Source organism: Podarcis bocagei (genome assembly GCF_964188305.1).
Source record: "Podarcis bocagei genome assembly, chromosome: 4".
Lineage (NCBI taxonomy): Eukaryota > Metazoa > Chordata > Lepidosauria > Squamata > Lacertidae > Podarcis > Podarcis bocagei.
The window spans coordinates 31,558,812-31,570,590 of record NC_138128.1 but is presented as its reverse complement, the minus strand read 5'-3'; the positions used below and the strand labels follow the sequence as shown (position 1 = coordinate 31,570,590).

The following is an 11,779-nucleotide window of genomic DNA, read 5'->3' as shown; positions in this document are numbered from 1 at the left end:
TGAGAGAAGGCTGGGCAGGAAGATCTACAACAGAGATGTTGTTGGACTCCAACACTCTCAAGGAGGCTCACCCAATAACAATGTAAAATCACATGTAACCCTCAAACAAACCACCCTGGGCTTCCTGGAGGAGGGGCCAGATAAAAATGTGATAGATCAGAGATACATCAACCCCAGCCAGCAAGGAAATCCAGCAACAGTGTTTGGTTCTCCACTCCTGTGACAGGCAGAATTGTGTGTGTGAATGTACCTTAAGTTTATAATGCCAGAGTGGGAGGTGATTAATACCTCCTGAGCCCAGCGGAGCCTGTAATCTGCTGGATGAGCTGGAGATCTGCTGCACCTTAAACAGCTCATCCCAATGGAGCTTACCATAGGATTGCCCCTCAATGAAGGACTTTTTAGGCAGGGGAGAAAGGAGAATACAGTAGGCAGGGAAAGGTGAATGAAACTGAGTGCATGGAACCCTGAACCAAAGCACTGCACACTGAAACACTCCTGTTGCCGGACCCAACTTGTATGGTGCATTCCCAATGGACATTGCAACATGCCGATGAATTCCCATATCACAAAGAAATAATTATCAGTAATTTTTTACACATAGACAAATATTTTAATATAATTGTATCTGAAACGTTATCCACATTTTAGTAATTATTAACTAAAAACTTTGTAAAAATGACATATTTTACACATCTTCTATTTACAATCGCAATATTCTTAAAGGTTATAAAACATCCACTTTTGACTTTTAAAATATATGTATACTAGGAATTAGATTATATTATCATTTACAGCAAGCGTAAGGCTTGTTGAGAAACCAAACTTTCAATGGAAATATCACTTTCAGTCTGTTTAATAAAGGCTGAACCATAATAAAGAAAACCATAGGAAATGTGCAAATATCAGGAAAGGCAAGAACATTAAAAGTATCAAACTTACAATTAAAAAAAACAAAACACTGAAAATGTTCAATAAATTAAAACAATGCACCGCGTTTCATTTTCGTGGGATCCATCATGATTTTGCTTATTCAGAATAATCCCGGTTTTCTAGCAATCCGTCGAAAGTCAATTTCAGCGATCAAATGTCAGCACTGGAGACAATCAGTGGCCCAGGTGGGCCTGTGATTGTTCTACTGATTGCATGGGAATAAGTTGGTTCCACTCCTTGCTGCTTTGCCGAATCCTCCTTGTACGTGATCTTTTAAAGAACAAGTTTTAAAAAAAGACTTATGAGATGCAGAAAAACTGGCAGAAATCAATACAATTGTACTATATTAAACACAGTTGTTCTAAAATATATCTTTCCAAGGATCGTACTGGATGGCAGTTACTGCCATATGAAAGGGAAGGCAACTATGGGTCCTTTTGCCACCTTGCTCATTCCTCCCCCAGCCCCCTTCCGGAATCCTATAAGGCGGAATGTTCCCTGAATCAGAAGAAATAAATAACAACAACAACAACAACAACAACAATTTTTATTTATACCCCACCCTCCCCAGCCAAGGCTGGGCTCAGAGTGGCTATAAATAGAAATAAAAATAGAAAGCGGAAAGCAAAACACACTAACACCCCCCCCCAAAAAAACCTGCCCTGATTTCAACTTTTGCTTCTTCTGTCTTTGTAACATCACCATGCTGCTTCTATTACAGAGAGAGGTTCAAGGTTCTTATATTAATTTACAAAGCCCTGAACAACTTAGGTCCAGGGTATCTTCAGGCGATGTCTGAACACTTCCTTATATCCCAGCTCCATCACTGAGATGGAGCCTTGTTGGTCATTTCCCAAATTGGTGATGCTCATTTGACAACAAGAAGAAACCGGTCCAGCATTGTGGAATACTCTGCCAATAGAGATTCAGCAGGTGCCTTTGGTACTACCCTTTAAATGCCCACTGGAAACTTCTCTATTCTGCCAGGCCTATGTGGGCAATTAAGAAAATAACTTTCCACATTGGTTTATTGATGTCTGGGTTTTTAAATATTTTTTGTTGCAGGTTTTATGTATCATTGCTGTAAAAAACGTGGACATTTTTCTTTTTGTGATATAACAGTATAACAATAACAATAATAAAAAACATGATTGCTGTGGCACTTCTATATCTCAAAACATGTATATGAATCTGGTTTGCTGTGATTACAGGTAGCATTTACCGAGTGAGGTAAAAATAATAGTGTTTGTGTGGCACAAATGTTCGAAAGAAATATTAATTCAAGTGAGAAGTGTGTGTATTAAAAAATGAACATAGGAAATGGGCCTCAGTTATAAGTCCGCAAAGGCCTAAACAAGAGTACACTGTATCCTATCCTTACATTTCTCTCTGATCCCATATTATGTCCTAAGCTCTTTAAAGGAAATGGTGACTCATGCCCATTCCCAGTGCTATTTTTCTAGAAAAAGTGGTGCCGGAACTCACCACAAACTTTCCCTTTATTCTCTTATATCAATTGCATCCATCTGAGAGGTGCCGGAGCTGAGCTCTGGCTGAAAAAAGCCTTGCCCATTCCTTTGCTACAAGAATCAAAACAGAGATGATGTCCTAAGTAGACATTAAAAGTCGGGCTACACAGAAGACTAGCCAAGTGAGGATGTATGACAGTAAAGGAGCATGTAGACATAAAGAAAACCAAACATACCACTTTTGGCTATAGTATTGAGGGAAATGTTAGACAGTGAGGCAGAGAAGTTGTATAAGCAGTGACCATGACAGAGCTGTCAGGAAAAAGAGAGAGAGATGTTGATGAAGATGCTACTGCCATGGAAGACACAAACAATGTGACAATGAGCAACGCAATGAGCAACCCCCAAAGCCCAGGCGAGAAAATGCAGTTAAGGGCTATTTGTGGTCGACACACACACACGTTATACTTGGATGCGGTAAAATTACAACAGGAGAGTTGACCTTTTCGGTTTGCATGGTTAATATATGTGCTGAGGTGGTGAAAGCTGAGATCTACCAAGCAAGCTTAAAGGGGTAACCCTATACGCAAGCATCTCCCGTGGCTGTCTGCTCACTCAGGTGCTCTGGGAGGGCAGGACTCTTGGGGTGTGCAAGTGGGAGAGGTGCCACTGCCAAGGTGTATGAGGCAGTCAGTTGGCTCAGGCCTCCTCAGATGCAACCCAATGGGGCTGGCATAATGGGCAGAGCAGCAGGAAGGGGATGGGTGATATAACTGAGGATGCTGTACCTGAATGGGGGTGGGCTCCCCTCCTTTTCCAGTGCAGATTTGAACCTGGAGCCTCCTGTGAGACCTGAGATGTGCCAGCAGGCTAGGGTTCTTCCTGCAGGCCGTACTGACTGGTGGGACAGAGATGTGTTGCTAGGGCATAAGGAAAAATCTAACAGACAACATGGTGGGCTGCATTTCTTTTCCTGATCAGTGTTGATCTTACTTGAATCCTAGTGAGACGTAAGGAAAAGGCAGGGGGTGTATGTCTGGGGCCTGGAGGTTAAGATCACAAGAAGAGCCTGGTGGACCAAGCCCATGGCCCATCTACTCCAGCATCCTGTTCTCACAGTGGCCAACCAGATGGCTGTGGGGAAGCTCTCAAGAAGGACCTGAGCACCAGAGCCCTCTGTCCTCCTGTGGCTTCCAGCAAGTGGTATTCAGAAGTATTACTTCTGACCGTAGAGGCAGAGCATCACCACTGGTAGGGCTAGGCTTTGTAAGATGAGGATGAGGAGTGGAGATGGGGGTGTCTGCAGCCAGGAATTGCTCTCCAAGTGAAGGAAGTTTGGGAGTTGGAAGACCTGTCCCTTCCTTTCCAGCTGGACTTCCAACCCCCCATTCCCCAGGTTCTTCTCCAAACCAGGCTCAGGCTGCCTCCTGTAACATCTCTAATGCCGTAGGAATAAGAGAAATAAAATAGGTCCAAGCCATCAGCCACAAGGAGATAAAACAGAATCGCCAACCTGTTCATTCATAACTTCAGAGAGCTCACTGAGCATATCCTTGTAATGAGATTTCATTTCTTCCTGGTATTCCAGCTGGTCCTCCTTAATCAGCCGCTCATTAACTTCCAGAGCTTGTCCGCATGCGTCTGCAAACTGCCTGCATAGCACAGGAAACGCCACATTTTTAATATCTAGGCAATGCAAAACAGTATTCTTCTCTCATTACGGATTTAAACAGTGATGGAGACAGGCGCAACTGAACTTCAAGGGTTTTCTCTCTCTGCGTATGAACAGAAGAATGCGGTTCTGTGTTTGCCGCCTGGTGCTTTGTCAGGATTTGGTTAACGTTAAGTCAAATAGCTTTAGTTTCATTTGCTGAACATTTCTTAAAGGAGTGATTGCCTTGCTGTCTCTGGAATGGAAAAGCTTACCTGAAGATTTCCTTCAAAAGTTTAACTTGGTTGTCTGGGTACTTCTTCGCATTTGTTTCCTCAAGGAAAGCTCGCGCATAAGCCATTGGTCCTGCATTTACCTGAAAGATAAAACATGCTGCTTTTTAACAAGGAAGGGCAAAGCTGGAGAAAGTCCTATGCTATCTTATCTTGTGAGGATTTGCCATTTCTTTTCATTTATTCAACAGGATTTCTGTTCTACTTAATTGTCCACACCTTTAAGCCTGGGGACGGATGGATGGACTTGGCTCTCAGGCCTCCCCATGTGCCCTGCCAGGCTGTTTTTGGGAAGCCATGCCTGTCCACTTTACACCTGACTTCATACATGACATCAGGTATGGGGCGGGATGCCAAAGGAACAGTCAGGAGCTTAAAAGTTTTTTCTAAATCCTGTTCTGTTACCTAGTATGAATCCAAATTGCACTTGAGGTGGTTGAAATTATCAGCCTCAGGCTTAAAAACAGTTTGCTTAAACAGCAACGCAATGCAAGGTCTAGGATAAGAATCCTGGTAGGAATTTGAATAACTCCCTATAGGTCTCAAGCTTCTCTCTTTCTCTTTTTCTTTTCTTTATTTCTATTGTTTTTTTCTCTTCTTTGTTTATTTCTAATTTTACTGTATTATGGAAAAATTTTAATAAAAGCTTTTACATAAAAAGGGATGCCCTGTGTCTGTCCATTTCCAGCTGCTATAGTACAAAACATTTTATTATATTTTTTTTTTAAAAAAGGTAACAATTTATGTACTTGCTTGTAACCTATAGGGGACATTGTGGTTTTATCCTTATAATATTTTTATGCACACTGCAGTCTTCAAGAGGTGAGAGATTTTTGGGTTGTCGGCACATACTTCAGGTTTAGATTGTGGTAGCTTTTGATTATGAGTAATAAAGTCCATAACAGAATAACGACAAAAAAGTGGAGATTTTGTTCCTTTTGATGACGCGTAATATGAAATGTTGAAATCCTTAAGCCTCAATGAAGGACCAAGCCATATTTACCTTAACACTGACACTTCCTTGTAGTTTCAATTGTAGCCTAATCATATCTACTTCCTCCATTGTGCAAAGCTGATTGAGTTCCAAAATCTTCTTAGACATCTCATCAATGGCTACTTCAATGGGGTTCAGCTCTGTGCTTGTTTGGCTTATGACCTGTATTCTTTTCTTCACATAAGGGAATAAATGGCTGGCTGCATGCAAACACAAGAGGGCACGTTTAAGGAAAATTCCCCTTCTCCTGCAGTCAAGGCATTAATCTCACATATTCACAATTAAAATGCAGCCATCATTCATGCAGTGCTTATGTAATAAATCCATTTACTGGACTTTCAATATTTTTTAACAAAATTCTGAATGCTGATGAACACACTACACAAACTGAATCACTACACAACAGAATTTATTCTCAGAGTAAAAGAACGACATCATTCCTATTATAAAATCTAGCACTTTATTTTTAATTTATTCTCCAGTAAATTAGGAGATGGGCAAATAATAAGATTAATAAATTTATTATACCCCTCCCATCTGACTGGGTTGTCCCAGACACTCTGAACAGCTACCAACAGAAATAGAGAGGGACAGGAAAAAACCAAACAAAAACATCAAGCATTAAAAACTTCTCCAAAAATGGTGGGATGGAATTCAACGTCATGCTCTTTCAGTCGCTACATCTGCATAAACTGTGTAGCTTGCCAGATTGAACTGCCCCTCCTTCCTTCTCAGAGGGTTCTCCAGACTCCCCCAAGCTAAGCTCAGGGGGACATGGGGGGAGGAGGCCCTGTTGCACAAATGGAAGTCCTTGCACAGGGCTTCTACTGATGGGGATGCTTAGAGGAAATCTGTCCAGCATGATTAACTCTAAAGAAGCTTCAGTAGAAACAGCAACCATACCAAAAAGGAATAGTTTTTGATCCAGGCTATGTTAATCAGTGGGTGGCGCTGTGGTCTAAACCACAGAGCCTAGAGATTGCTGATCAGAAGGTCGGCAGTTCGAATCCCTGCGACGGGGTGAGCTTCCGTTGCCTAGTCCCTGCTCCTGTCAACCTAGCAGTTTGAAAGCACGCCAAAGTGCAAGTAGATAAATAGGTACCACTCCAGCGAGAAGGTAAACAGTGTTTCCGTGTGCTGCTCTGGGTCGCCAGAAGCGGCTTAGTTATGCTAGTCACATGACCTGGAAGCTGTATGCTGGCTCCCTCAGCCAGTAAAGTGAGACGAGCACCGCAACCCCAGAGTCGTCTGCAACTAGACTTAACGGTCAGGGGTCCCTTTACCTTTATGTTAATCACTTTAGGCTACTATCTTATGCCCACTTAACTGGGAGTAAGTCCCATGGAACGTGATGGGAATTTTGAGTAGACACATACAGGAAATCAGTGGGACAAAACTGATCACAGCTAGCTCAGTGGGAGTTCAACAGGACTAAAGAGTGTCCAGCATAGGCCTGCATCCTACCCAACTTGGATGGCAAAATAGCATCTTTCTACCTTTGCTCAATTTGCAGAAACCTCTCTGTATCTGCTTGCTAACATACTATGGGTTGTTTCTTTCTTTGTTTGCAGTGCTGAGAATGTGGACTAGCTTTCACTTTTGTTTCAGTGGGCATGTCCAAGATATTGCCACTCTGCTCCCCCCCCTGCAATAGTTGTTTATTTTATTTTTTTTAAATACATGGATTATTTAATATGCATTTTATAGGCTTTGTGTATTGAAGTTCTAAGGTACAGTACTATAGTTGATATAGGAAAATGAGATCCAGATTGCAGGAACAAATAAGGTTTGCTGAACCAATAACTCACACAATTTTAACAAAAGAAATGAAGAACTTTGGTCCTGGGGGGGAAAAAGGTTATGTGCCAAATGTTCTAAAAACAAAGATTCCCTCCTAAAACTATACATTCCTGAGTGCAACCTTTGGCAGCTCCACAACAAGCCTCCCTTGTGCCCTAAATAATGCAACAACCATCATACTTGTCAGAATGGTCCTTCTCTTGCATTGCTCTTCCACCCCTCCGTGTTTCTTCCCTGACAACGTGAAGGGCGTTTCAAACACAAAGCGATTGATGTTGTGATGCATTTCAAAGTCAGTCTTCCGCTCCTCGGCTTCTTTCTCTTCAAAGAAGGGTGTGACGTATGTCACTTGGATGTAAGCGTATTTCGGATCTAAGTCTTTGGGGTTAACCTGGACAGGCACGGCAAATGAAATGAAACAGCTGAGATCAGAATGGGGAGTATGACCAAACATTAATTAAAGACAGATATAGCAACGAATGGCTCGGTAGTGGGGATGGGCGGTGGCGGGGGGAGGCGCAAACAACCCCATCCTCTTTCTTTTAATGGCATGGCAAGGAAGATCAGAGTCCTTTTTCTATGCATTCTGAAAAGAATGGCAGTGGTTTATATAGCCCTGTGCTCTTTGCAGTCGACAGGGTGCACATGAATTTTGTACTTGGGCATTTCTACTGGCTAAAGTGTGTGTGTAGCGGGGAGTGTTCTCATGACAGAAAGTGAAAGGCAACAATCCCTAAGGAAGGCTTTCTTGGTGGCAGTTCCACCATGATTCAACCCTTCACTTGGAAGTTAAACATGCAAACTCCTCCTGCTTGCACTTCGATTTGGTGCGTGAGGTTAAGCTACCCAACGAGTTATTTGTAGAATTATACATTGTTTTAATTGCTTTCAATATTGTATCTTTATATTGCAAACTTATGGCTGTAAAGTTTCAACAACGTAATGTTGTAAGCTTATGGTGAACGGCAGGTAATAAATAACAACAGCAGCAACAACAACGATGTCTGAGGTTGTATGTCTGAGATTATTTTTTAAATATCTAATTTCAAGCACGTCATTTCAAGTCTTCTGAATGGAAAAGAGTAAGCAAGCAAATCAGAGGAAACTCCAAATACAATTCATCCCTAAATCTATATCTTCATCCAGCCTTCCATACCACCTCTGGCAAGCTACTGAGACCAAGTAAACTGCAGCCATGTGAGAGGAAGAGCTCTTTTGAAATATAGGTGCTCATGGATCTCTCATTCTCAGCAATAGCCTAGTGCAGCTCTCCCCAATCTGATGGCCTCCTACAACTCCCATCATTGGCCAAGCTGGCTGGGGCTGATGGGAGTTGTAGTCCATAAGGCACGAGCTTGGGAAAGTCTGGCCTAGCAAGTACCAAAAGTGGAAGGGGCACAAGGCCCTCACTCCTCTAGTCCTTCATTGTACAGAAAGATTTTACCAAGTGTTTTCTTATAGTGGGTTGCCTCCAATTAAATCCTACCCACTGAAATGAATGGATAGGAGTAAGTTAGGTCGATTAATTCCAGCTGGTCTACTCTCTGGATGCAACCGCATTTCAATACATTTGGCAATGAACAATAAACTTTCCTTTATTTGCTGGTTAGCGGAATTAGCCCCTGACCTGCTCATTTAAGTATTATGAACTACTACATGCTAACAAGGGAACAGCACTGTGATTACTAAGGTGTGCTAGAAATCAACATCCTTTCACGTCCAGAATCTTTGAGGACAATCCATCAGGACTTTTTCCTTTGCAAATCCCAGTGAAATGCTGGGAGCCACATAAGAATGTGTTTCTGCACATATTCCATTTATTTCAGCGGGGCCTGTGCAGCAGAACTTACAGCTACCTCGTGCTCAGAGTCTCAGCGGTGCTAATTTTTTTCCGTACCTTGTTTGAGTCTTGGATTATTTTCACATTGTCCGCTCCGAACTTATCTGCATAAAGCTTCAGCAATCTCTGGGAGATCTCAGACAGGCCTGTTAATTTGGGCTCTTTGTAGATGTATTCCTTGCCCTCCTCTTCTTCAAAAAAGCCCTATTTAAAATACAAACCATAATAGTTAAGAGGAAAGTAAGCAAGACAATACTTCCAAGCAATCCACTGTGGATGGAAGGTGTAACATATCTAATTGATAAGGGACATAAAGCAAACCACACACACCAGCTTATCTGAATGCTGCAGCGTGTGCTTGATGAAGGAATGGAAGGCAAGAAAACCAAACTCTGTATATTAGCACAGGATGAATCTAAGCTTTTTACCAGTGGGACAAAACTCTGATGTGAAATGCGAAAGAAAATCTCTTTGGAGAGCAAACTACTAGTCAGTACAGTATAACAGGGGCACCCGCATTTTGTGGAGACTGCACCACCGTGTGGTGCAATCCAGTAATTGTCACAGGAGATGTGAAATAATCTCACAGCGCCATTAATATATGTTCAACCCACTATTCAGCGAAAAATAAACAGAACAGGGGGGAAAGTCTGCAATTAAAGTAGGACAAAATGCTTTAGAAGCATGTTAGGGGTTAACAGCCAACTCTAAACAGAATTTAGTGGGTGGAAAAGCTGACTGGACACAGTAGGATTTGGTTGTGAGTAAACATACACAGGCTTGTGTTGTTAGTCTACTGAAGTTTCTCAAACTTGGGTCTCCATCAGTTGTTGGACTACAACTCCCATCATCCCTAGCTAGCAGGACCAGTGGTCAGGGATGATGGGAGTTGTAGGAAGTGTGGATAAGCCATAAGCCTGACTATGTGCTATAGTAATAGAGGGCAAGAACTTGACAGAGGACTGCCATGTTTCTCAAAATGTGAAGTTTTGCAGTAAAACCAGTAACAAAGCCGACTCCGGATATATTCCTATGAAGTGCTGTGCCACTATTGAATCCTTCCTTTGTGCCTCCTCCACATGTTTACAGAATCCTCAAGCTCATCAGGAAGGATCCTGATGTAGGAAGAAAATGTGTTTCCTTTCACCATTCTTTTTGTGTTGGGGTGACTCATTCACTCTGACTCTCCTGGCAGCCAAACATTTGGGGGTGGCAATTAAGAAGTCAGCAGCTCTGTGAAAACTTTACGTTTTCAAAACACTCTTAGGTACACATAATTGCACCTATTTTACAGAACTTGAGTGAAGCATTATTTTTGTCTATTGTTCAGGCTGGCTTATGAATAGTGAAGTCTAAAACATAGTTTTTCTGTGAGCCCCAGAAATCCTCATTTAGGAATTTTGTATTTCAGATCTGTGTTTGTGAACCGTAGAATTGGAGTCTTCTGTGGGTTTTTCATCAAATGCATTCTTGTCAAGAAAGAGCTGGTTACATAGAAATACTAATGTCTGTACATACATGAGTACTAAATAAGTCATATGATAGCAGTTCTGCTTCTTTTTAAAAGAGTCATTGTTGACCAAGAAGCTTTCTCATAAGGTATTACTAAACAACATGTTTTAAACCTGTGAAATTTCTGCAGTTTTCTGGGAAGATTTACTTTTTTCAGTTTCTTAGGTTTAGCTCTCTCGATGTTTTTGAACTGTACTGTGAAGTTGAGTATGTTTGGACACCAACATTTCAGTATAAACTGCTGGCTTGCTAAGCATAATGAGCAGCCTCTGATATATAATATTGCCAGGGAAAGAGAACCTGCAAGTTCACAATCACCATGACGATAAGGTGTTGATGCTAACTCAAAGAAAGTATTTCAAAGCCTCAAATAATTTTGAAATAAACACCTTCAAAATCAGGAACAGGGAACCTGTGGTCCTCCAGATGTTGTTGAATTTCAGCTTCCACAATCTCTGATCACTGGTTGGTGGGAGATGATGGGAGCTGGAAGTCCAACAACATCTGGGGGGCAGCAGATTCCCATCCTTGCTTTAGGTGAACAGATCTGCTACAACAGCCAAGCAGATGAAGATCTCCTTGCCACTCGATAAATGGGTGCACTGAAATATTTAATGCGTAGAAAGATGCTACAATAGATTTTCCATACATGAACACAACTTTAAAGTCCACTCTTCCTTTATTATTTTTTGTCTTTTTCACATTGCCCTCCCTTTCATAAATCAAAGCTGCAGATTGAGCAAAAATAAAAAATGACAACTGGCTGGTTCTTTGGCTTTTACACCTGAAACCAGAAAAGCAAGGGCCAAAGTCATTCCCTGGCCATTCCCAGTTTTTTGCACTGGGTTTTGCCCTTGTGATCCCCCCTGAACAGCTTGTTTCCAGCCACATAGGAATGTTTTATTTCAAGTCTGGCAACTGCGACAGGGTCTGGAAGAAGGTTGTAACAGCAGCCCATTTATTTTTGTTTTTGTTTCATTATAGAAAATGCTAATAAATATATATTAAAAAAAAAACAGCAGCCCATTGATGATTACAGAAAAACCTCTCGTAGTCCTTTCTGCCTCATAACCATTTATTTATTGCCTCCTCCTCCTCTTACTTGCCAAAATGGCTCTTAATCAGTTGGGATACAGCAAGGGATAGCCTTGAGGCTTGTATTACAGTCTCTTTTTTTCAAGGCTGCCCTGAGTTACATCACCTGGGCTCCACTAAAAGTAAGTTTAATAGAAGCATCTGCCTCCTTGAGAGAGGGGACAATTCTGAGGGTTTTCCTTGTGCCAAATG

The 11,779-nt window shown here is 41.7% G+C and overlaps 1 protein-coding gene across 13 annotated transcripts in view; it reads right to left on the bottom strand.

The window, feature by feature from the left end:
- Nucleotides 1-587: 587 nt before the first annotated feature.
- Nucleotides 588-11,779, bottom strand: part of DOCK10 (dedicator of cytokinesis 10) — a 214,440-nt gene continuing 203,248 nt past the window's right edge. For 11 of the 13 annotated variants that reach the window (XM_081192469.1, XM_081192475.1, XM_081192476.1 and 8 more), the window contains 7 exons: nucleotides 9,038-9,184; nucleotides 7,321-7,531; nucleotides 5,350-5,540; nucleotides 4,329-4,429; nucleotides 3,916-4,054; nucleotides 2,639-2,714; nucleotides 588-1,203 (listed from right to left, as the gene is read on the bottom strand). In XM_081192469.1, coding sequence (XP_081048595.1) covers nucleotides 1,136-1,203; nucleotides 2,639-2,714; nucleotides 3,916-4,054; nucleotides 4,329-4,429; nucleotides 5,350-5,540; nucleotides 7,321-7,531; nucleotides 9,038-9,184 — 933 coding nt within the window. In that variant the 3' untranslated portion in view covers nucleotides 588-1,135. The remainder of the gene's footprint in view (nucleotides 1,204-2,638; nucleotides 2,715-3,915; nucleotides 4,055-4,328; nucleotides 4,430-5,349; nucleotides 5,541-7,320; nucleotides 7,532-9,037; nucleotides 9,185-11,779) is intronic. The other 2 variants (XM_081192473.1, XM_081192470.1) reach the window with 1 other exon arrangement.